Here is a 26,016-nt window from a genome sequence, read left to right on the forward strand (position 1 = left end):
GAGAGGTGTGGATGGAGCTAAATACGGAGATTCCTGGTTCCTAGAGTTTCCAAAAGTAGAATGGGAGGAAGAGCTTTCAGTTATCAGGCTCCTCTCTTGTGGAACCAACTTCCAGTTTCTGTCCATGAGGCTGACACATTGTCCAGTTTAAAGATTAGGCTTAAGACTTTCCTTTATGATAAATCCTATAGTTAGGGTTGGCTTAGGTTTCCTGAGATATCCCTTAGTTATGCTGCTATAGCCTTAGACTGCTGGAGATCACACTGACCACATTTCTCATTCTGCTGTTGTCTTTATTTGCTCTACCTGTTTGAATTTGTAATTATTTCTATCCTTAACATGTGTTTGTCTTTCTTCCAATAGAAAATACACCTGAACCTGTCATTCTATTTGTTTCTCCTTCCTGTCCTCTTAAACTCCAACCGGTCGAAGCAGATGGTTGCTCGTCCTGAGCCTGGTTCTGCTGGAGGTTTCTTCCTGTTAAAAGGGAGTTTTTCCTTTCCACTGTTGCCACTGTGCTTGCTCGGGCTGGGCGACTGCAACAAAGTGAAGATTCAACACAATCTGCTGCTTCCTTATGTAACTTTTACTAATTGGCTTTTATAATGAATGAGAATGTTTTTGTACAGGGACTTGAGATGATTTCTGTTGTGCATTAGTGCTATAGAAATAAAGTGAGTTGAAAAACATTTACCACAATTGTTTGAATAAACTATTTTCTGATTCAACCTTTATTTAGACAGGTAAATCCCACTGAGCCTCGAGGACTCATTTACAAGAGAGACCTGATTTCAACAAAGAATGATGACAACATTGCACAACAGCGACAACAATAAACAATTGCAAAAAGTCAAACAGATTTTATTTATTTTTTAACAAATAGGATGGCTATAAAAAGAAAAGTAACAAAAAACAGCTAGATTCTAAGGTGAATGTAGAAAACTAAAAACGGGAACATGTCTGCATTGGTCCCTGCCAGGAGTCCAACAGATTCTTAAAGCCACTTAGAGAGGTCAAGGTCGAGAGCTTCAGATCTTTTTGTAAGATATTCCAGGAAACGGGAGCGTTTACTGGAGTTTACTGGTCTAATACACTGTTTTAGATTTTAATTTTTTACAAAATGTAAAAATTATTTAAAATGTGATTCAGACATGATAACTAAATATTCAAGTTGTTAAGTAGGAACTAAAATGGGACTTGTTATGTTGAGGGATTTAGAAATTTAATGGTATCGGTTGGTATGTCACATTTCTGCACAGACTGGAAAACAGGCCTCAGTACTAACTACAGACCTGGCTGTTGTTAATATAATTAAAACAATTTTTAAATATACAAACATGTGTTAGTCATGGGCAGCACGGTGGCGCAACTGCTGCTGCCGCTCAGCGAGCAGGTCCCTGGTTCAAACCCCGGTCCAGGGGCCTTTCTGGGTGGAGTTTGCATGTTCTCTCCGTGCATGCGTGGGTTTACTCCGGGTACTCCGGTTTCCTCCCACAGACCAAAAACATGCATGTTAGGCTGATTGGTAACTCTAAAATTGTCCCTAGGTGAGAGTGAGAGAGTGAATGGTTGTTTGTCTCTATGTGGCCCTGTGATGGACTTGCGACCCGTCCAGGGTGTACCCCGCCTCTCGCACAGTGATTGCTGGACATGGGCACCGGCGACCTCTCGTCACCCAAAATGGAAGAAGCGGGTAAAAGATAATGGATAGATGTGTCAGTCAGACCTGTGAGTTAATCAGATCACAGGTATGGAGAATTTCGTGCTGTTCTGAACAAGATCAATTATTTTTTTAAATTTACTCCAACAACACTGCGGCATCAAAACCAAGTGTTAACAGATGCTTGCTTACTGACGAAGACGAATATAAAGTATGAAGGTGTCTGAGCGGTTGTGAAGGTAACTGCAGTGAATTAATTAGCAGAATGTATTTTTCTCTAACTTACCGCAACCTGAAATGAAAGTAAATAGACTTCCTTTCATATAATTAAGACAAATGTACAGTATGTGGAATTATGCGACAGCATGTATTTTGTGTGTAGGTGAACAATCGTGGGCGTCCCCTGCTGTAGCAGTGATTCATGTTGTGTGTGTGTGTTGAGCTGGCAATGTTATATAGGCCTATATTAACTTTTTCCTCATTACTGCACTACCGGTGAACTCGCTGTATAAAACCTCATGATATTTGGAGCTTTTGTTTTTCTGTAGGACTATAGGAGCATCCTGTGCTCCAGCATCAACGTGTGGCATGGAGGCTGCACAGCTGCAGAAAGAAAAGCTTTGCAGAGAGTGGTGAAGGCTGCACAGATGTTGGAGTCAGTCTCCCCACTATCACAGACATTTACATCTCTAGATGCAGGAAGAGGGCCACCTGCATCATGAAGGACCCCACTCACCCAGCACACATACTTTTTGCCCCGCTCCCCTCAGGAAGGAGGTTAAGGAGCATTAAGTGAAGAACCACTAGACTGAGGAACAGCTTCTACCCTGAGGCTGTTAGACTCATAAATCTCTAACCAGGATAATGAAAAAATCACATCATGTTGCTGCTGATCTGTTTCATGCTGCTGCTGATCTCTTTCATGCTGCAGTGTTCATTCATATTCATCTGCTCACACAGACTCATGTTCTTGCTGCTTTTTGGCGTATTTTTTTTGTGCCATTAGTGCTGAGCACTAATGTGATGGACTTGCGACCCGTCCAGGGTGTACCCCGCCCCTCGCACTGATTGCTGGACATGGGCACCAAGCGACCCCCGTGACCCAAAATGGAATAAGCGGGTAAAGATAATGGATGGATGGATGGATAGTGCTGAGCATATTTTTAGCTGATGTTGTTTTCTTAGTTATATCTTAGCTCTTATTACTGTTTTTCTTTTACATTTTATTGTTGGATCTAACTGGGACCCTGTGAACATAATTTCGTTCCACCACATGTACCACACGTGGTGTGAATGACAATAAAGAATCTCTGAATCTCACCCTATCTATGTTGATTATGGTAAACCCTTCTGCTGTTGTCCTCAGGGTCATCAAACAGATGAAATGTATCAGTTTATTTACAAAAAAAAAAAAAAACAAATAAATGAACAGAACACTAATTGTTCTGTACGTGCCAGAATAAAGTAAAGCCAAAAAGACCCAATGTTATGTGCAGAGCTACATACACAGTAAAAGCCGCTGGGTTACTGGTTGAGCTGATTTAACTAAATATTGGGTCAAACAGTTTGACCCGGAGGTTTTATCAGAGCTGAGTCTCATCATCTTCACAGGCCACCATTTTAACCCAGAAGTTGATCAAATGGACCAGACTAGACCTCTGCTTTGTTGAATACTGGTAAGATGGTCAAAATAACTTTTAACATGTTTAATCTGGTTTCGTTTGTTAATAACTTTAATTTGTACTAGACAGTCAATTAGCTTCTTTAAAATGACATTAGTTGGTGCTAGCAAGCTGCCGCTAATAGCAGTTAGCACCAGGTGCTAGCCAAAATTGTATTTACCGGCAGCAAACAACTTTTTTTTTTTAAAACTTAACTTTTTAGTAGATCTAATTCAATTAAATAGTCATTTGAACTTGTTGCGACAACTTATAACCAAACCTTGCTGAGTTAAAACTAGTCAGGATTGTCTTGATACAAATTTACAAATTACAATTTGGGTTGTTTTTAATCCAGCTGTACTTTAGTGTGTACTTTTGAGAAAATGGGTTTTAATCTAAGTCAAACTCCACAGAAAAACAAAACAAAAATGGAGCTGTAATGTGAATTCAAATATGAACTGGTACTCTTCTTTTTGGCCTTTACGTGAGTCATGAGTGAAACTCGGAGAGCTCCTGACTCGTCTCTGTTTCTGAGACTTCACCTGGACGACAACAAACAACGATGTCATTTTTCAGAACTTTTGCTCAGAGGAGATGACCCTGAGGTTCGAGGCTCAGGTTCAGAAGCGAGAAGAGCTGCTTACAGTAACATTTTGACCTCGGTGGCGCCTCTCTGGTAAACCACAGGTAAACCTGAGTCTTCTGCTTGTGCAAAGAATACGAAACAGCTCCAGATGTAGTGCTCGGCGCAGGCAGGACATAGAGACGTTGTTCTGTAGCGTTAGTCAGACTCACAGCACAAGCCTTTGCGTAAGAGTGAATTATACCAAACATGACACTTCACTGACTGATGCATTGCAACGTCAGGCATTTGTTTCGGCGTGTCTCTGCCTGCGGCTGTTCTCGTCACGGTCACTTGGTTTTGCATGCGCGTCCTGCATATGTTGTGTCAAACGGCTGAAAATGAAGGAGTGGAGTTGGGCAGAGAAGCAGGTGTTTTCCCCTCATTACTTCCTGACTATGCCCCATCTGGTGCTGGGAAGCTGCTGCCATCGACTCCCTGCCAACCTGGGAACAAACACACATGCAGCCTGACAGGGAATAATGGCATGGGTTGGGAATTAGGAAACGATCGGGGCAGATATTATTCGTGCCAAAACAAGTAGGTTGTAACATGTGTCAAAAGATAAAATCACTGAGTGAGGGAGAGTGTAAATCAGAGATTTTAAGCTGTCTCCATCAGAAGTAAGATATGAGTTCAGAGCAACTTTATCAAAGTCTAAGGTAGCTATATTAATATTAATACCAACATATTGCTTTGATGCTTCTGCTGCTTGGTGGAATTTTTTTGACTGCTTGAACCAAAAAGGGTAAAAAAAAATAAAAAATAAAAAAGTGCCTGTAGGATTCAAGACATGAGATTCAAAGGCAGATTTGAAATCCATGACGTGCAATTAAAACTGTCACCTGAAGAGGGCGACAAAGACACAGTTGAAAAAAATGCTGAATCGAGCCTCAGAGGCCACAAGTCCAAGATAAGGGATGTGGAAAGAGAAACAATTTTCATAATGGAGCCACGCTCTCTGACTGGAAAACACAATTATGGATAAGGCATAGCATGAGGGTAAACTTAAGGAGTCCCTTTAGCAGGACCTAATAAGCTCTGACTGCAGATAAACAAATAAATAAATCGAACTGCAGGCTTGTCCCAGACTTTTGTTCCGGTCCATTACAGTTTTTGTAATGTAACAAAAATAAACTCAAATCAGTCAAAACATTGGTCTCATTTACACTTGCAAACAAGAATAGATTAGTAGAATGTTTTATTTTAATTATTATAGTAGTGCTGTGTGAATGTGGATCAGTAAATGAAGGCACAAAGTTTTGTGAAACACTTTGTGTTGCCTGGTTGACTAGAAATGCACTGTATTCCATGAATGAATGCATGTTGCCCGCCAACTTTCATTAAATATGGCTGCCACCGCCACATCCTGCTCTTCATTCTAAGTATGCACTGCGAATGACTCTCAGCGACTACCACATTTGACCTCATTATATGTTATTCTGAGTAAGTTATAGCCATTTTTTGTGTTGGCAAAGGTTGATCATCTTGAATAACGATGACTTCAAAAGTTAATCTGTTGTAGATGAACATCAAATGATTACTTTTTAAGAATTTAATTTGAATCGTTCCACTGGTATGTGTGATATTTTGCTGACAGACAAGAGGGCTGATGCCATCGATAAGAATAAAGTTTAAGGTAAATATATAATTTGTAGTGCTCAGAATGTTTTGGGGGTGACTCTCAGCTACCATTAAATTTTATGTCAATATCCACAAAAGTGAATGAAATATAACAAGTTTTGTGTTTCATAAAATCACCTAACTGTGACAACCTCTTTAAATTGGGCTGACTCCAAAATGTAACCAGCTGTAGATGTTTAATGAAAGTCCAATTAAAATCCATTCAGTCTTTTATGAGATATTTTGCTAACAGACAGTCAAAGTTGACCTCAATAGTTGATGGAAAGTTTTAAACATAGATGTCTCTCCATCAGTTAGAGCTTAAAATATGTGTTGGTGATGAGCGTCAGCTACTACCACATCAAACTTGAGCTCAGTATCTGTACATTTATTTGAGTCGTAGCCATTTTTTATTTGTGGTTGTACAAAGTACTTGAATGATTGTCCCTAAACGTTTATAGATGCACAACCAGTGAATAACTGCTGAGAGTTTCTTTTAAATCTGGTATGAACACATGCAGGCAAATTGTCTTCCACCTCCAATAATAGAAATAGTTTTGTCTCTCAACTTAAAAAAACAAAACATGTCACTTCTATTTTTGTCATCTCACTCGTCTGCAGTAATTAATTACTACTTTTTGAGATGGTGGTGGTGGTGGTGGTGGTGGGGGGGTGTTATCCATCAGACTTTGAGCTAATTGAATCCAATTAACTGAAGGATGTCGCGCGCCCTCCCCTCACAAAGCCCCGCCCCTTTCCCTCGTCCACCTGCTCGTGCTGCCTGTAATTGGTCAGAAAGGCACGCGAGGCCCCGCCCTGTTGGCAAGCTTTGAAATATATTTACAATGTTAAAAAAAAAAAAAACAACAACCAAGAAAAACCGGCAGAGCCGTTATTATCAAACTGAGCGCAAACGCACGGAGAGAAAGTGAGCGCGCGTGAGACGAAGCACTGTTCTGCTGTGACGCTCTCCGCGACACACACACGCGTTGTCGCGCGTGCTCTCACGCACACATAGGTGCACAGTCGCTGAAAGCTCCGTCGGGAGTGTGAACCTGCGGGTTCATGACACTGATTTCTCCGAGGAAGAGGAATACGAGAGAAGACAGGAGCAGCGGAATATCAACCATGGCTCTGGCGACCGTGTGGACCTACCGCGTCCCCCTGACCATCATCCTCACAGCCGCGTGCGTGCTGAACACGGGTAAGACTCGGAATGAAGCAGTGAATGAGTGAGAAGTTGTTGGAGAGACGTGTGTTTGTCCGATTGAATCCACTGTTCTGAGTTACTGGTCACGGGAAGGAGGAGGAAGAGCGCACCAGGGTCTGAAAAGCACGTGCGTAATGTTTCAAAATATGACAAATCAGCACAATTAGTGCCAAAGCCGTTCGTGCAAAATTCCCCAAATCCCCCCCTCGATAAAAACAAAAGTAAAAGCGGGACTCGTGGTCACTTTCCACCCTGAGTCGCTCTTCCCAGGCTCTGGTGACCCCGGTGCGTCACAGCAGCTGGATTCTGGGCTCTGTGTTTCCCAGGACCTGCCTTGCTGAGGTATTTGTGGATGACAGGACGCGAGTCTGTCACACACACACACACACACAGTGCGTCTCCTGCGCGCAGCCACGCGCCTCTGACGGGCACATGAAAGCACCACGCACATTTGCGCAGTGGATCTGAAACACCAGCAGCAGGGAAGTGTTTTGTAGTTGCTGTTTATAGCCTGCAGCGGGACAGAATGGACCTTTGAGACATCTCCTTATCACATGCAACAACATTTAATAAGCCCTGCGTGTCACTTTCACTCCACCCACCCCACACATCCTCACCCACTGGAACACCTCTCCCTATACAAGTCCACTTCCTCACAGCCATATACAGTTCATGGTCATTCACTAACCCTTCCAAATGCAGAACAAGGATTTGGCTCGTCACGATTCAGAGCAACTTCTGCCTTTGCCGTCTGCTTGTGATCTGAAATGTGAACTCGTAACAAAGCCTGCGAAATTCCTCTTCAAGCATTTGACCCTGGATGAGCACAGATGTTGTCCTGTTTACACCGTCCTGAGGCTGTGAAAGGGTTAAGTGCCAGGTCAAACACAGTCACAATCAGACTTGCACCACCGTGCTGTTGTGATGATGCCTTTTGTTTTGACAGAGCGCTTTGCTGCCCCACTGCCATTTTCTTGCTTGGCACTGATAATAACCTCCGTGTACTGATTTCCTCCCTAGAGAGTATTTTTGTGCGTGCGCCTATCTATCTGTGCGTCCACTCCGGGAACGGGGCTGGCTGATTTATATGCATGAGCTGTAAGGTGTTTGCATGTTGGTCTAAATGGAGTACTGTGTAAGAGGTTTGTGTGTTTGGGCACATCCAAGTGCGCTGCAGGTACATGTGCTTGATGCTGCTGTGCGTGCTGCTTACAGTGCAGGGTTTTGGCTAAGCTGCAGGCACTCTCAGCTGGGGGTTGCTCACTGATCATTGTCATTAATCTAGACTCTGACAGGAGCCGAGGGAAACATGAGGCTGGGGGTTTCAGGGATGTTAAAGGCACAAGGTGCATAAGCAGAGAAGCGAGAGAAGCATCTAAACATGCAGATACGCTCACTGTTTCTCATTAAGAAAATCTAACCCTTGTTGGTAATTGGTCTTTGCCGTTCTGAAACTAAGAAATTGGGGAAAGAAAACATGGAGTTGTTGTTAGGCCAGAATATTTATACACTGATTAGTTGCATGGGTGGACGAATAAATAAGGAGGGTTATCCTAAAACAGCTAGACTAGAAGACTTGGTAATTCAATGAAGCAGGAAAAGTCCAAAGGACAGAATACCAAAGCAAAACAGAAGGAGGAGAGGAACTGTGAAAGAGAAAGAAAGACTTCACAGTGTGTCTGACAGGCAGGCCTGAGGGACACACACACATCTACAGAGTCAGCGCTCAGTTTGTGTGCACGCTTTTGTGGAGGTGGCTGATCTACAGCAGCTGTTGGCCCAAACTTCCAGTAACAAATTCTCTTAACTCCACCTCTGCTGCTTGCCCACACTTAATCAGTACCCTCCATCACTTCCATTCTTACACCTCATCCTCATTCCTCTCCCAGGCCTCCCATTACCACCAGCCTTATCGCTGTGTGCTTTAAATCTCCTCGATTAGTTTTTTTTTTTTTTTTTGAAGTCACACAATGAGAGCCATCCAACTGAGCTTGTTCCCCACCATCCTGTTTGGACCTTGGCTTTGGCTCAGGTTGTTGAAAAATAGCAGCAGTTGGACGTACTTGTGGGAGGAGGTCTGAATACCAATTACTGCTCTGAAATACACACACACACACACACACACACACACACACACACACACAGAATCCATGCATAAATCAATGTCGTTGTGACTCACAGAATAGAGACTTGCTATGTAAACACAAACATCAAGCTAAAGGCTGTACGTATACGATTAAAGTCGCAGACAGCTATGCGCACACGCGGATGCAGAACAAATGTACGCGTTCGTTGCTTTTGAGCAGAACAACATTGCTTATGCAAGAATTTGTCAGAACCCAGTTGGGGTTTTTGATGCTTGTCAGGCGCAGTTTGCAGAATTCTTGATTTGAGGTTGCCTGTTTTACTTTCTTGCATGTTGCGCTGGGCTTGCTTTTTTCTCTTCTTTTTCCCGCGTCTGTCTTTGTTGTTTAAAGTGCTGAAAAAGCCTTCACTGTAAGTAAAGGTTTTATCCTTTGATCCTAACCTTGAAGGATAAGTCACCCCCAAAATGAAATAAACTCTACGGCAATTTAATTAAAAAGAGTGAGCCCTTGCATCTTTGCTCTCTGCCCTGCCATCTGCTGGTTCACGCTGTAAATTTGAGCACGGTGCAAAATCAGATTTCAGTCTTGCCGTGTTGTTGTTTATTTTCCTTCCCTTCTGATTCACTGTCTTTTGTAAGTCTAAATAATTGGACAACCTAAACTTGGCAGACTGATCTGGCATGCACGTCGACAGAAGAGAAGGAGGAATGAGCCTTTTTTTTAAAAAAGATTCTCTGCCTGCTGCTGTTGTGCACAACCCTGTTTGATCAAATGATGCAGTCTTAAAGGGTCCTGACAGGGTGGCCCACTATCTCAGCTGAACAACTGCCTCAGCATAAGCTCCATAGAAAAATTGCGTTGCTCCGAGTGAAAGCCACAACTGGAAGAGTTACGGAGCTGATTCTGGGTTGTTTTTAATTCTCCTTCGGGTTTTATGTGTCTATTACTCAGAGGCAAAAGTCTTTAGGCTTCATGTTTTGTGCAGGTGATGTATTTTATGGTAATTATTCGCTAATCTGCCCTCCAGTCTTCACTGCAATCCATAACTCCTTGTTCGGAACTTCTCTTGTTTCCCACATCCCAATTACGTCTTCTTATTGTCTGGCTCAAAGAGAACCTTTTATTTTTTACATTGAATTAAACAGAAAAGGGAAATAAGACAGGACCATTTATTTTGAGCCTCCTCCATGAACATATGATTTCACACATCCTTATTTTTACATCCTCTTTGCGCCAGCGTGTTTCAGTATGTGCTTTTGTCTACATGGTTTAGGGTTCACGCAAACCTAAAACATGAAGCTCATTGATTGAAAGGGTCACACAAAGACATCAATTGGTAATTGAATCCTTTTATTTCATGTGACCATTTGTTTAATTGTCCATTAGTAAAACTTTCTGTCAGTCTAATCAGGCTGACGCTAATGTCGAAACACTTTTTTATGGCTGTCACCTCATCTCCTTCCCATTACCTTTCCCCAGACAGTGCTGCTTGTGATTATCATAATGGTGATCTATGTCGTCCTTACGTGTCACGCTCTGAGAACAACTGGCATTTCACCAAATTCACTGCTGAAGTTTTTAAATGCTGAGTGGTATTCCAAGGACATCTCCTATATTTGCTGGCATCTGAAGTCTGCCAATCAATCCATTGTGCTTAAGTTTATCTGATCTGATTGGCTTTGAACAAAAGCACGATGTCCCAGTGGGGTGCAGCTTTCTGTGACCCGATGTCCCCTGAGCCAGCAGCTTTTATTCAGTGTATGACCCCTCTTGCTGTATGTTTGTCTTTGTTGTGGGATTGTGAAATCAGCAAACAACAATTGCCTAGGCGTGGCTTCTTCGCACGCACATTGCAGTTGTTATGTTTTTCTCTGAAAAGGTATACTTATGTTGGAACCAGTAAATGGTATATAATGGTGCAATGAGAGGTGAATCTGAGTCTGAAGAACCATTATAACACTGACACCATGAGGTGAGCATTCTTTCCTGTTATTAACACAGTTTCCATGACTAAGAGTAAACGTTTATGCCCAGTTTTTGGCATAGTGCTTATTTAACACCCCCCCTTGCTGCTGTGACACCTGTCTCCATGGTTGCCGCAGGGCGCAGCGCTAACGTGGCTAGACAGTGGCCTCCGGTAACGCCAGTAACCAAGGTGATTATCCTCACTCAAGCAGTGCAACTGAGCCCTCACCAGTCGTGATTGGACTAGAGAGGCTGATTGAGCTGAAAAGGGCAAGTGCCTAAAATTGAAGAGCTGGAAGCTGTGTACTTTGCCAGTGCAAAGGCTAATGCGCATCCCATCTGGAAGACTTAATGTAGAGACAAGAGGAGGGAAACATAGCTGGTAATGAGACACTCGTTCTAGGGTAAGGAGGATCAGAGATGAACTTAAACTGCGGTGAAAGTGTTAGACTGGGCACACAAACTGCCAAAAAGACCCCATTTCTCTTTACCCTTGGGAGGTCCGTGTGTCCAGAGGAGGCTGGCTGATGAAGAGTGACCAGGCTTAGCTGTGGCACTGAGGAACTGATGGGGTCACAGAGGGAGAATGAAAGCGTCACAGAGAGAGAGGGAGTGTCGGCTGGCTGCACACTGTATAAAAAAGTGAGGGGAAACAGCAAGGAGGGTAGGGAAAGCACCAGGGGCATGTGTCACAGACCAGTGGAGCAGAGGAGAAAGTCGGGCTGAGAGGAGTTCAACAAACGAGAGAATGATTGCAGGATTTCAGCTCTAAAATACGAGGGTGTAGGGAAAAAAGGGACAAGGGAGAGAAGCCCACCTCTGCAGTGACGAATGACTGATATATGAGGCCATAAAAGGTGAGAAAACGGAGAAGGGTGACATTAGGAAGGTGGGTCCATAGCAGGGAAAAACCAGGGTGCTGTGTCCATGGAGCATGGAAATTTGGTGAAGGAGGGAGCTCTGAAACTGTGCGATGGATGGCGATATTCAAAAATAAAGTTGGAGAAAGCGAGAGCAAACGCCATGTAGGTGACCACACCTGAGGGAACAGTTATGATCGATGAGGTCACAGAATGCCCATGCACTTTTACACCCACACACATACAAAGACACCAACCCAGGCAAACAAGTGTAGAAAATGTTGTTTCCCTCATACACTTATGACCAGTCCTCCTACTTTCAGCCAGGCTACGAGGAGAATTAAACGCCCACACACGCACAGGGCTATTCATCTGTCTGCCATTTAGAATCCTTCTTCATATCATCACCATTAATAGGTTTGCTTTGATGAGATTGTCGGATGCTGGAAATTGCCAGTCAAAGCAGTGCACTATCTACTGGGAAATCAGATGGAGATTTTCTGAGCGCGGACACAACAATGCCAAAGAGGTCTCAGATGAGTTTTCTATCTTAGAAAACTCTTAAAATATCTCTCTTGCGAGTGGCAAATTCTTCGCAGCTATTACCATGTCTGGCTGGATAAAGTGGTTGTGGCAGATGCAAACTTCTGTTGTGACATTTTCTTGACTTTTTACCTGAAACATAATTAAACCTTTGATAATTTTAGTGAGTGTTTTCCCCCAACTTAAAAAACATTAAATTTTTGGTGATAAAGGTTGTAAAGCATGCAATTATTGAATTAAATGCATTTCGATAACAGCTGTTGGTAACAGATCAAATTCAGATACCTTCTTCTTTTTATAAAAAAAGAAGCCAAAAGTCTCAAAGTCCACTGCGTTTTAGCTTGACTTTATCTCTTTACTTTATCTCTTTACTCTGCACTGCATGTGCTTGCTTCTTACTCTGCCCTAAGACAAAAGCCTCACTACCAGAAGTATCATACATTTCATTAAAACATTGTAAACAACTACCAATTAGAGGCAATTAATTAGAAGCACATGAAAACAATCCTCCAAATGATTGGACCCCCTCCTAAGTGCTTGCAGGTTGAGTGCATGAGAAAGATGAACTAAGTTACAGTGTAAGAAGGAGACAAAAAATGGAAAAGGAAAAAGCCTGTGGACATGCTTAATGTGCTGGTGAGAGATTCACTGCAAAGATTTAACGGGCTCTTTTGAGATTCCTAAGGTCATCAAGTGATGATATGCTTTCAGCAGGGCTAAACAAAAGTGTGGCTACGAAGCTGCCTGCAGTGAAAAGAAAGGAAAAGTTGCTGAGCCAAATTGGATTGGTGCTGCAATTGTTTCTGCACACATTGTTACAGTTGGCAAGACCATTTAAAAAGTGGCCAAGCACCAATGACCTTGAGGAAAGCTTTAGCTGAGTCTTTCCCAGGATTCATTTTCTCTTGAGTGGCTGAAGGAGCATTCGAGTGCATGGCTGCTGATTCACCTTATGGCCGTTAACTGGAGCTCTCCACTCACCTTCTATAAACCGCCACCTGCAGATTGAAGTGGCGCTTGAGTCACGTCCACAGATGTGTTCTTATCTCTGTGTCCATCTGTTTGGTGAACAATGCTATCGCTTACCCCAGAAAGACTGTGTTTGTCCTTTCTGGCCATTGCCTCAGAGGAGCAGAACATTGGAACAATCTGTGATACTGACTGAGTTTGACAAAGACCTTGGGCATTGGGCGCAGTTGCAGAGAAACGGTGGTCCATGGCAACAGCCACCCGCTTGGCTATACTGGCGAACTGAGCTGTGAAGCAGCTTGGAGGGGCCAGTGGGGTTCTGTGGATGGTACCGAAGTCATTTTTAGCTCTTGTCAACTCTGTAGGCACAGACAGCAAGTGTTTTTTGTTTTGGCGATATAGATCCCACAGTCTGGAGCGCGAAAGAGTAGACACAGCATGACACTGTCGCCTCCCGACTGCATATACAGGAACATAGTTTATTGCTAGAGAAACTAATAAAAGAAAGCTGTAGGGGAAATGCGCTTTCATTCTTGATTATTTTCTCTTCCCAAAAGCCGTGATGGCTACCATCTCTCTTCCTTTTATCAGAGCAGCTCAACCCGCTGTTTCAGTCAGCGAGATTCCAGTTTGCTGTACATCTGATCTCAAATGAATGACGACTTGAGTGCACTGTTGCTTTTTTAGATCTTTTTTCCTATTAATAAAATTTACAGCATGTAATAAATATGCATTGCACAAGAAATAATATATTTTATTAAACGTTAAAATGAGATGGCATAAAGTAAAATCTAATTATGATAATCACTCTTTAATAAGACATAGCACATATAAACATGAAGTTCATGAATCTGAGATCATGTCAGGTCATTCTGAGGCAGTCTTTGATATATGTTGCTGGCGGTCTTAATTCAAAAAGATGAAGGCTCAACAATCTGAGAGATGAAGGGATGCTTGAGTCTGCAAAAATGAGCAGAAGGCAAAGTTAATTTCTCCATGCCAGGACTGAATCGAGTGAGAATGGAGGAGAAGCATCCCGCATCTTGCTGCTGTTTTACTGTTTATCAGATACTCCGTGCAAAGCATTTTCTTGACATTTTGGTTGATTACCCTATATCTAGATGATAATAAATTGCTGAAAATTCAATTATCTTCCATATTTTTAAACAGCCATTTATTATAGAAAAAAAAGGTTTTAATAAATGTTAGACAGCTTTCTTTTTCTGTTTTGTACATGCACGCCTGCAGATCGCTAACGTGAACATTTACTCTGAACGTTATGACATTAAAGTTGTGTTTACCCTGACATCATATGCAGTTCAAACAACTGTGACAAAAGTTCTTATGTATATGATATTAGTGCTTGTTTACGTGGAGATGGATTTGAGTTGCGGTAAGTGAATCGATTTATGAGCTTATGGGAAAAAATAAACACAAACATAAACCACTGGTAATTAAAATGCAGGTTGAGCCTAAATGATGACTGTGAAAATGTATAAATCACTGGCTGCATTATAGAAATGTGCTTAAATCTGCAGCGTCACAGACAGACAGGTTGGCTAAGAAACTTGCACTCACACAAATTTGCAAATGCAGGAGTACTTAAAGTACACTGTATTACACTCAGGAGACTGTAAAGACATTTAGGAACTTTCAAGCCTCTTTACTGCAGAATCTCTCATGCTTTTTAAATGTCACACTCCCTCTCTGGTTTCCTTTTAGAAGCGTCCCCCATGGATATTATGGACAAACAAGTGGACACGCCTAATCATTGTTTTCAGTGCAAACAAATGCGCACATGCTCTTTTGTCATTTTTGCCTTTTCATCTCAAACAAAACCAGCTTTTTCACTTGTGAATGCTGCTCTCCAGCTCTCCCTGTCACTTTAGTAATTCTCGTTGGCCTTTTTTTTTAAATGTTTTTCTCTGATTCCTCGTTTCCAACTCACCTGCTGTGTGAAGCCTGTTCAAGAGCCCCAGCAGTGATTTAGTGCCTTTTTTGTTTAAGCTCACTGCGATCACACAAAAGCTTCTTTTTTTTTTATCCCTTCGACCTCTTCCTGTGTGGCTGCCCTCCTTCGACTCACCTTATTGCTGCTCTAAGTTTGAGTGCCTATGGCCATGCATGGCAGGTACCATGGCTCCAGGTGCATGTGTCCACATGCATCTGCTCCAACTGTTCCTAATAGTTTGCAATGACAGCGAAGCTCAGTGATAGTTGGACAGACATGTTTTGGTGACGTGGAAAAAGGACTTTTCATTGCCAAGGTAGCTTGCTGATGGATATTTTGGCAGTCTCCCCCCCTTGCCTCCCTGCTGCTAGCATCCCATCCATGCCTCCTCATCCTTCTTCCTCCTACCTTTCTTACTGTCGCTGCGGGCTATAGAGATGGCAGGACCAGGTGCGTATAGATAGAACGTGAGATGAAGAGAGAGAAAAAGGAAAAAGAGAGAGGGAGGATTGACGGGACCCAGGTGGCCAGTTGAACGCCTGTATTTCTGTTTTTCCATTCTCATTTGCATAGACAAAATGGTTTTCTCCCTTCATCTGACTATTTTTTTCTCTCACTCTCCTTCTATTTACTCAGACGGCATCATTTTATTTCAAATACTATTTTTGTTTTTATCCTTCCTCTTTTGTCACTGTTTCCATTCCTCAGAACGAGCCAGACTTCCACTTCCTCTCGTTGCTTCTACCTTTCTGTTTTCTACTTATAGTCAATTGCCTCTTTTCCAGTTTTTTTTATTTTATTTATTTATTTAAACCCCTGCCTCCAGATTTACCTTTTCCCACTGTCTCTTTTGCTCTGGGCTTGCTGAACTCTGCGTTTTCACTCTATGCAGCAATATTCTTGCTGTTGAAACTTATTTTTAGTGTGCGTGCCCTTCAGACACCTTCACCCATCTCCCTTCCACCTTCTCCTCCTCCCACTACTGTTTTTAACTAATCCACGTCTTTCATTCAGCTCGCCCAGCTTCTTTGAAGCTTCTAAATGTTTACAAATAACTTTTAGCTTTTAATATTTGTAACTAAACAGAATGTACTCCTTAGTATTTAGTTTTCAATTCAATTCAGTTAATTTATACAGCGCCGAGTCACAACATAAGTCATCTCAGGGCATTGAACAGAAACGTTCATGTACATCAAAAGTAAGTTAACATTATTTGAGGAGCAGAAAGCTTTGAGGTTAACTTCATCGCAAACTCTAATCTTGAGCAAGCATGAAGGAGACAGTGGGAAGGAAAAACTCCCTCAGGCTTAGGACAAGCGGCCATCTGCTTCAACCGGCTGGGTTTGAGCGGAACAGATACACAATGGCACGTCTAGAATCGCATGTTAAGATAGAAATAATAAATGAAAACTATTCAATTTTAACAATTCATTTAAGGAAATGAGGTCATTTTGTCTTCCGCTAAGCCTATAGTAGCATAACAAGCCAACCCTAACTATAGGGTTTATCAAAAAGGAAAGTCTTAAGCCCAGTCTTAAAACTGGACTATGTGTCAGTCTCATGGACAGAAACTGGAAGTTGGTTCCACAAGAGAGGAGCCTGATAACTGAAAGATCTTCCTCCCATTCTACTCTTGGAAACTCTGGGTATCTGCAAGTAAACCTGCAGTCTGAGAGCGAAGTGCTCTGTTAGGAAAATATGGAACAATAAAATCTGTAATATAAGATGGAGCTAGGTTGTTGAGGGCTTTGTAGGTTAGAAGTAAGATTTTGAAATCAATTCTGAATTTGACAGGGAGCCAGTGGAGAGAAGCTAAAACTGGAGAGATATGATCTCTCCCACTAACTCCAGTTCAGACTCTGGCAGCAGCGTTTTGAATTAACTGAATACTTTTTAAAGAAGCATTTGGACATACAGATAACAAACCAGTGCAATAAAGTTATAAAGTTTTGTCATCTACTGCCTGGCAACTTGTCTATCACTCTAAAAACATATAAAGCTCTTTCACATTTAGAGTCGTTTCACTTCAAGATAGCTGGCACAACTAATTAACATTAGCCACCGCAAAATCGTCTGTAACTCTGAGTTTTAAAGATCTTCTTTCATCCATCCATTATCTTTACCCGCTTATTCCATTTTGGGTCACGGGGGTCACTGGTGCCCGTGTCCAGCAATCACCGTGCGAGGGGCGGGGTACACCCTGGACGGGTCGCAAGTCCATCACAGGGCCACACAGAGACAAACGAGACAAACAACCATTCACTCTCTCACTCACACCTAGGGACAATTTAGAGTTACCAATCAGCCTAACATGCATGTTTTTGGTCTGTGGGAGGAAACTGGAGTACCTGGAGAAAACTTGTGCAAGCATGAGAAGAACATGCAAACTTCATGCAGAAAGACCCCAGGTCCAACTGATTGAACCCAGGACCTTCTTGCTGTGAGGCAACAGTGCTAACCACTGAGCTGTCGTGATGCCGTCGTGCTGCTATTAGCAATCTCCCAATCGTTAAAAAAAGCAAGATAAAACGTTTCCAAAGGTCCTTCGTTCCATCAGTCAGACTAGTTACTAAACTAGTTAGATAATTAAAATTTTGATTATGTGTCAAATACCTCTGTTTCACTTCTATGTGGAATAATGTGTGATTGTTTCATTTTTACATTTACAGTTTCTGCGTTTATTTTCTCCTCCTTATTGTTCGCCTGAATGATCCTGGCAGCTATGCTGGCCGGGGCAATTAGAATAAAACTTTTGTGTTACTAGCTGCCGGTCATCCCCGTCACACATGTGAGAGATGAGTCAACGTCTCACCTGTACAATTTCGCCATGTATAGTTTTCCCACATAAAGTTCACATCACCACAATGCTTCAACGTCACTTACATGTAAATAGTGTGTCACTCACAAACGCACAAAAGAACGGGCATCTGCTTCCCTCAGAATTCCTGAATTGAGCCATGCTGTCTGTCAGTCAACTCCCTGCTCACCCTCACATACACACACCCCTCATAGATTCCTTCGATACACACACCCGCCCTTCTGACAGTGCATATTTGGCATGGGGAAGGGAACTCAATTACGGCGAAGGTGAAAGAAGCAATAAACACGGCACAGATACAGTGAAGCGCGCTCGGCAGCAGCGCAGTCAATCAAAGGGCCAGGTTGGTAGCCGCTGCCGCTTTGCTCATCCAGCTGTAAAGTGATGGTGATGGTCAGAGCTGGTGGATGGATGAAGGAGTTAGAGAGGTGGGGTGGGTGAAGGTGGGGAGCGCAAAACACCGCCATCCAACTCTCCTGAAAATTATGTGGCTGTGCTCAACTTACATGAACCTGCCACTGAGAGGACAGGAAGGTGGGATGGAAAGATGGATGGAGGCAGTGGGAGATGATAACAAGCACATTCATTTTGTCCCTCACACACACATAGAAGGTTATGATCTCTACACACAAACGCACACACTCACAAATGCACACTCCTGCCTACAGCTCACGTTGTAGCTTGGCTACATGATTTGGGCTGCTCACCCATGCTACAGGAACAACAACATAATCACAACAAATCATGCAGCTTTTGCTCACAATGCATCTGTTCTTGTCTTGTTTTCTTTCCTTCTTTGCGTGGGCAGTGCGTAAAGCAGAAATAACCAACACTTCATCTGACATGGCTGCTCCTACTGCCTTTGTTTATACAGTTTAGGGTAATTTACAAATTATGCACATATGCTTACGAATATAAAAACAAATCTTCACCCAAAACAAACAGAAATGTATTATTTTTTCTAAGTTAGTTTGCGATCATAGAATACAGTTTTCAGGAATAAATATATATTTTTAAAAAATTGTAGAAAAATAAAAGGAATGTGACATTTTTGGGGTTTCACAATATTTGTATTGCTTATATTAAAACAATAAATGTATATTCCCACAACACAATGTTTAGGATCACATTTTTATTGTGTATATATTATAATGACTGTTTTTACAGACAGATGTGGACAGTAATTTAATTGCTGTAGTCATCGCAGGGATGATGGTCAGGGCATTTTCACGCAGCTAATCATCTTTTTGATAATAAGCAGTTTAAACCCTAAAAATAAATCCTTCATAACTGTGTAAATAACAGACTATTACCTGCCGAACTCATTCAACCTGGCTCAAATGACTTCATTTCTTTGTTGTATGTTTAGAAGCATCACACTCAAGTGTGTCCTCACAGCCAAGAGAGCTTGAAGTGGTGCTGGCGACACTTAAATAGTGAGCTAACTCATTCAGCTGGTCTTCATACCTACGCAGAGAGCTGTGCATCACTCTTTAATTGGATCTTTGATTGCTATGATGTCTTATCAAAAATAACTTCACATGCTAAAAGTTGTGTTGCAGTCTGGGTGCATTCATTTTCATAGACCATGTGGCAACTTTGGCAACATTAGATAAGCAGACAAATGTTCCAGACCTGTAAATGACAATGATGTGTAGAATAAAGGAAAAAAGTTTTTTTTTTTTTTTCAATTTTAGATTTAGATTTCTTTAGTTTGTTATTAAATTGTGGAGGGAAACTGGTACATGTTGGGGAAATACCACACAGAAAACAAGAATCTCAGTGAGATACCACCTAAATCACTGCACCATTAATCCCTTTCATTATCAAAGCTCATACAGGCTATGAATTGCAATTTTGATAGAAGAAATATAATAATCTGGCGAGTCTTCTACCGCCTACCACACACTCCCTTCAGCTTCTACATAACAACAGAAAAGTTACTTTTGTATATCTGGAATAAAAATGCTTGCTTGTTCAAATATTATAGGAAACTCCAAGAGGAATTACTCTCCAAACGCTTGTCCTTGGTTGTCATGTAGTTCAGCCTGGCCACAAGTGTGCTGGAGTTTGTTGTATTTTTCAGCCTTAGGCATGTTCCCAAACTGTCAATAGATACCGTGCTAGAAGCTAGTCAGAACCTAAAATAAAATAAAGTCCAAGGTCAAATTCCACTCCTCCTCAGCTATAACCTGCTGAGGTGAGTGGTGTTTTTTTTTTTTACTCTATAGTGTCAAAGAATGTAAATGACCTCTTTAAATATTTAAACCCTGCAGGTATGGTAATTTGACTGCAATGGATTTCAGCTAAATATTCCAAAAGTGCCCGTATGATCTGGTGAGAGGATAATCTGAGGCTGATAGTTCGAACAGTCACATGAGGAGATGTAAGTTTGTCTATATTAATCCTTGATGCATACTTTACGTGGTTACAAGTTTATTCTTACAATAACGGCGTTGCGCAATGCTAGATTTTATAATACAGTGGAGATGGAGAGAGGAAGCGGCTGCCTACGGAGAATCTAATAGCTCCAGCTGCTCCCTCACTCACCTCTGCTACCTTTCGATCCTATCTGTTTCCCTCCATATTTTATTTATTTCTGTTCCCCTCAGCACATTCGTATTTCTGCCTGCCTTCTCCTCCTCTGCCCAAGTCTCTCTCCATCTCGTCCGCCTCTGAATTTACCACCAAGGCTCGCCTTTTGGCACTTCTTCCTCTGTTCTGCCACCCTGCTCCTCTCCCCCTCTGTGCCTTTTCTTTTTTTTTTTCTCGGCCTCTCTTTCCATCATAATCTGTTTTGCTCGAGCTTGGTATAAAACGCCAGTCTTTTTCACTTGGAACAAGCCTCCTCTCATCTCTGCCTCCTTCTCACTTTGCACATTCTTTCAGAAGTTTGAGTTGGCAGAGATTTGGAGGTTAGAGTCTAAACGAGAGAGGAGAAGGTGTGGGGGGGAAAAAAAAATGCATGCATCTAATGAGTTTAGGCATCAAGTCAAGGAGAAACTTGTACTCTGAAGAGCATCGCACATACAAAACCTCCTGCTTTATTAATCTTATTAATTGCTTGAGTAAAAGTTGGGGTTGTGACACTCTTGTTAAAGCCTTGGGTTATTAATAAAAATAAGTTACAGAATGGAAGGGCCAGAATCAATAAGCAGCCTTATAGGGGAAATTAAATAAAGGGAGAAGGGTGCACGGAAAAGCTTGGTGCAGCTCAGATTTTGTTATTAGTTGCTGCTGCCCTTTAATGAGGGTTATTTAATGGTCCAGAAAACTGGCACACAGCACAAAACTGCAAAGCGAATGCTGATCTGTCCACTACAAGTCCAACCTGAAGCTTTAAAACGTCTGGCGAAACTTTTACAAGCCGGAGACAATGAAGATGAAACGCGAAGGTTCGAGAAAAAGCAAAGAGCTTGTCCAGAACCTGCTCGCTCTGAAGTCACAGGCACTCACTATCCCTTGGTTTTGTTGAATGTTTTTCCTCATTTTACTTTTCTATACGCTCCGAACCTTTCTTTATCAGCCTCGTCTCAGTGCCTTCTTTTATGGGAGAAGTATTCATTACAGGACAATAAAATCCTGATTGAAAAGAGTGAACCATCTTTGAGGCTAGCACGTCGAGAGGAGCAGATAGAGACATCGATGATGTGCTGCATTATACACTTTAATGGCTTCACTCAAAGGTAGCGCTGATTTTCCTTGCACTGCTGCTTACATCTCAAAGACACATCATGGCTGCTGTGACAGAACATTGTTTTTTACATCGTTAGAGTTCAGGTAGGAATCAGCTGTGTTTTGTGGTTGCACACGACAGATTTAGGGCTTTTCATTGGCCACTATGAATGCAACACTGATTACAGAGATACTTTGGCAACAGTGTATTTACATTTAACAATTGTCTGGATCCACATATAGTATTTGACACTAGTTCAATTACATGATATGATATGTCTCCCCTGTGTAAACACAGCACAGTAGTGTAATAACAGAAGTGTGATTTAGTGAAATAAAGACGCCTGAGCCTGTATGATATCCACCGTGTTATGTTTTGTTTCTATTTTGTCACTGCACTCAAAATACGTGTTTATGTGCTTTATTGGAAACATTCTAGCTGTATAAAATGACCATATTTGCTGCAAAACTAGTATTGATAGCTACTAATAAATGCAATTTTTATGACACAACAGAGAAATGCCAGAGATATGTTGGCTTAAAGGGCTAGATCAAGTCTTTTTAAGTGGGTTCTGTGGAAAAGTTATGAACAATTACTATCCTACCTGTTGTAGATGGCGTTTTGACTTCATGGCGCATTTAAGTGTGGCCAAGATCAAAGTGGACTTCCATCATTCTAATTAAATAAATTAATTAAAAATACTCCAGTTTAAAAAAAATATATCGGGGTTCATGTGAATGCTGTTTTATTACAAAAATTTCAGTGTTGTTAGTTACATATTATACAATTATCCCATTAGTCAGATAATTTTGCTTCAGGCTGCACAGGAAGTATCAAAATGCTGCTGCTGTTTGCGCTGGAAAATAACTACATGAAATTATTAATGTCAATATTGTCACAAGTAATGGTCTAACAATGGCCTAACAGTTTTTCAAATAGTGTTTAATATCCTGATTCATGCTCAATAATCCAGGTAGAAAAATCTAACAAAGTCAAGTCAGGTCCTCTGGATGGATTAAAAAAATAAAAAATTAAAAAAATATTGAAACGTTTCATCTTTAATCCAAAAGACTTAAAAAAAAAAACTAAAATAAAAATAAAAATAAAAAAGACGAAGTCTTTTGGATTAAAGACGAAATGTTTCAACAAGTTTTTATTTATTTATTTTTTAATCCATCCAGAGGACCTGACCTAACTTTGTTTAATAGCATTTAAATGAACTACTATGAAAGTTTTGACGCGAGTTATTTTGAGACTAAGAATCCATTTTGGGATTCTGTTCAGACTTAGCTTGTCAGCTGAGTCAGAATTAAACTTTTTTTTAAATTTTTTATCAGCCTGTGGTAGTTAAAGGGGCTACCTTCAATATGCAAGATATTAAATGATTAAAAAAATAAATAAAACCCTTTATTGATCACACAGGAAATTGTTGTGCTAAAGTTTCAATACAAAGGAGCCCAACAAAGTTCAGTCAGGCCATTTTGACAGTTTCTTTTTTTTTTTTTTTGAGACATTTCGTCCTTCATCCAAAGAACTTCATCAGTCCGAGGAGCCACAAAAAGTCCATTGGATGAAGATTGAAACGTCTCAAAAAAACAAAACAAACAAAACAATATACAGAAACTGTCCAGATGACCTGACTGAGTTTTGGATTGTTTAACCTGGATTATTGAGCATGAACTTTGAAATACAAAGGAACACACAAGATGATGGGGTGGGGGTGGGGGGGGAGTTAAAATAAAATAAAATAACAGAGAATATAAAAATAACAGAGGTATAAATACCAACACTTAAGGTCCAGTGTTATATTCATAACTCTTTTGCATAATCCTATTTCTCATAATCTTAAATATTGAATTACGTGTCTGGAACAATCCTTGTTCTAATTTTGGTGTAAGAACTGTGTTAATATTTATATAAGCTACGAGGAGCTACTTGTTGCTGCACAAACAAATATCTGCAGTTTGTATTTCTGTTCAAACCATTATGCCAATTTTTAAAGTCAATGTCAATTTTAGATTTGCATATTAAGTGCTTCCTCACTTTTATTCCTCAAATATAATTTGCAGATTGATACACACTAAGGTAAGTGAATAATGCCTAAGAAAATTGAAAGTAGCTGTTTTTTTTGTTTTTGTTTTCTTGTTGGCAAATTGTTGACATTGTCATTGGCCTTGCACACATTTGTGATGATTTTTAAAAGACTGTACCCAGAGGACGTTTTTATTACACCATCAGAAAAGCTCTATTACATTTTATTGGAGGCCAGTTTGCAAAATGACACAATAAAAACCTCAACACTTCACTACTTGCACCGTCTAGTTACGAAGGACACACTGGTCGTGCAAAAAGGCATTTATTCTGCAGCACAGTAATTTGGTCCAAATGACGCTACTTTATGACATAATTTTGAGTTCCAACATTGGGTGCAGTGAGGTTTTCTTTACAGCTTTAAAACACTGTCTGCTCTTCTGATATACAAACAACTGACAACTCTCATTAAGGCTAAACATTTATGATTCACAACAGTCTAACCTGAGGCTTTGTGAAAGAATTATTTTAAGCATGCCTGACAGCTTTGCATTGAGCTTTTGTGTGAGTTGACGCCATTCAGTCCTGTCAGAACTGACAAAAAGGCAAACATTTAGCATTTCCAATGGACTTTTATTATAAAGCAAGATATTTATAAATAAGGGGGCACTTTTAGTCCTATCACAATAAACAATAAAACAATTAATCGCATGATAAATTAAAATTATCAACCATTTTCATTTATTGGTTTTATCGTTTGTGTTTCTCTCTTTCTACTGAAGACACTGGAAGACAAAAAGATCAACTCTGGTGCTCTTCACTGATCCCTCCCTTTCTCTTTAAAATTAATTTTAACCATCCAAAATCGTGTTTTGGATTGTTAAAAGCAGCTAAGCTGAGAAGCTAAGCCACGAGCTAAGCTAACAGACCGGCCTCGGGGAAAAAAAACCTCCGTCTTGTCGAAGCTCCAAAATTCATGATTGAAACCCGTGCTTTCGTGTAAAAAGTTTTTCTCTGCAAAAAGAAGCTGAGAACTTGTTTACTAATTTTTTTTAATTAAAAGCTTTGTGTGAAAAATGCTATGCTAAAGAGCTCAAACCACACAGAGCGTCTGCCATTTTGAGAACTAAAGAGAGAGAGCCCATGTCACATAAAGGGGCTTCACTCCCATTTTTCTTAGAGACACACTGCTCGCTCCCTCACTATCCATCCTTCGGTTCAGTCTTATATTGCCATCTGGTGGTTGAAAAAAGGTACTACTGTACATTCAAAACAAATTAACAACCATTTATCCTTATATTCGACAATAATTACTAATTATTGTCAAATTTCAAACAATATCATTTATCGCAATAATTTTTTGGACAATTAATCGCAGAGCAAAGTGTGTTATCGTGACAGGCCTAGGCATTTTGTTACAGTTGGTAAAGCTGCTGCCTTTCAGCGAGCAGGTCGCTGGTTCAAATCCCGTCTGAGGGGGCCTTTCTGGGTGGGTTTGCATGTTCTCTCCGTGCTGCGTGGGTTTTCACAGGGCACTCCGGTTTCCTCACACAGACCAAAAACCTGCATGTTGGGCTGATTGTTAACTCTAAATTGTCCCTGGGCGAGAGTGAGCGAGTGAATGTTTGTCTCTGTGTCCCTGTGATGGACTGGAGAAACGTCCATGTTGTCCCCTGCCTCTTGCACAATGATGGATATTAACACCAGTGACCTTGTGACCCATAAAGGAAGAAGTGGGTAAAGATATGGATGTATGTATGTTTATAAATACATTAAAAACAGATTATATGCATGCAGAATTTTTGCCACATTCATCTTCCCATTATGAGCACTCGGTTCTGTTTTCTTTAAAAATCTGAGTGATTTAAACTTTTTTTTGTTTTTTCACTGCAACAAATATGTAATGCATGTTCACACAATTATTAAACACCGCTGTCAACAACCCCCTGTTTGACCTTAACTGGGTGTAAACTTGTTCTGTCCTTATTCTGCCACTGCCATTATCATTTCACATCTCAACTGCAGCCATTTATGTAATTGGATACTTTCATTTGTGTGCTTCGTATTGTGTATTTTCATCCATTTTAGTAGGGTTTGTTTTCACTTACACAATGCTAAACTGTACAAACACATGGATGCTATGCTCATTGCAAAATCTGGTCGCCAATTTCCCAGTTTATAGGTTCATACGAAGCTGTGTTGAAGATTGGTTAAGACCGACAGAGTGATGCGCTGGAAAGATTAAATCTCAAAATAAAGTGTCGCCCAAAGGGCTGCGGGCCCACTTCCTCTGATGTGATGCTTATCTTTGCCATATTGCATTTTCAGACTCCGCTCAGT

At 41.0% G+C, this 26,016-nt stretch overlaps 1 protein-coding gene across 1 annotated transcript in view; it reads left to right on the forward strand.

Moving 5' to 3' along the window:
- Nucleotides 1-6,491: 6,491 nt before the first annotated feature.
- The window catches only part of cadm4 (cell adhesion molecule 4), a 215,627-nt gene continuing 196,102 nt past the window's right edge, over nt 6,492-26,016 (forward strand). Inside the window, exon 1 of the mRNA XM_037676156.1 lies at nt 6,492-6,770. Coding sequence (XP_037532084.1) covers nt 6,632-6,770 — 139 coding nt within the window. The 5' untranslated portion in view covers nt 6,492-6,631. The remainder of the gene's footprint in view (nt 6,771-26,016) is intronic.

This window comes from Nematolebias whitei, chromosome 5 (assembly GCF_014905685.2).
Source record: "Nematolebias whitei isolate Nwh7 chromosome 5, NemWhi1, whole genome shotgun sequence".
NCBI classification, from domain to species: Eukaryota; Metazoa; Chordata; class Actinopteri; order Cyprinodontiformes; family Rivulidae; genus Nematolebias; species Nematolebias whitei.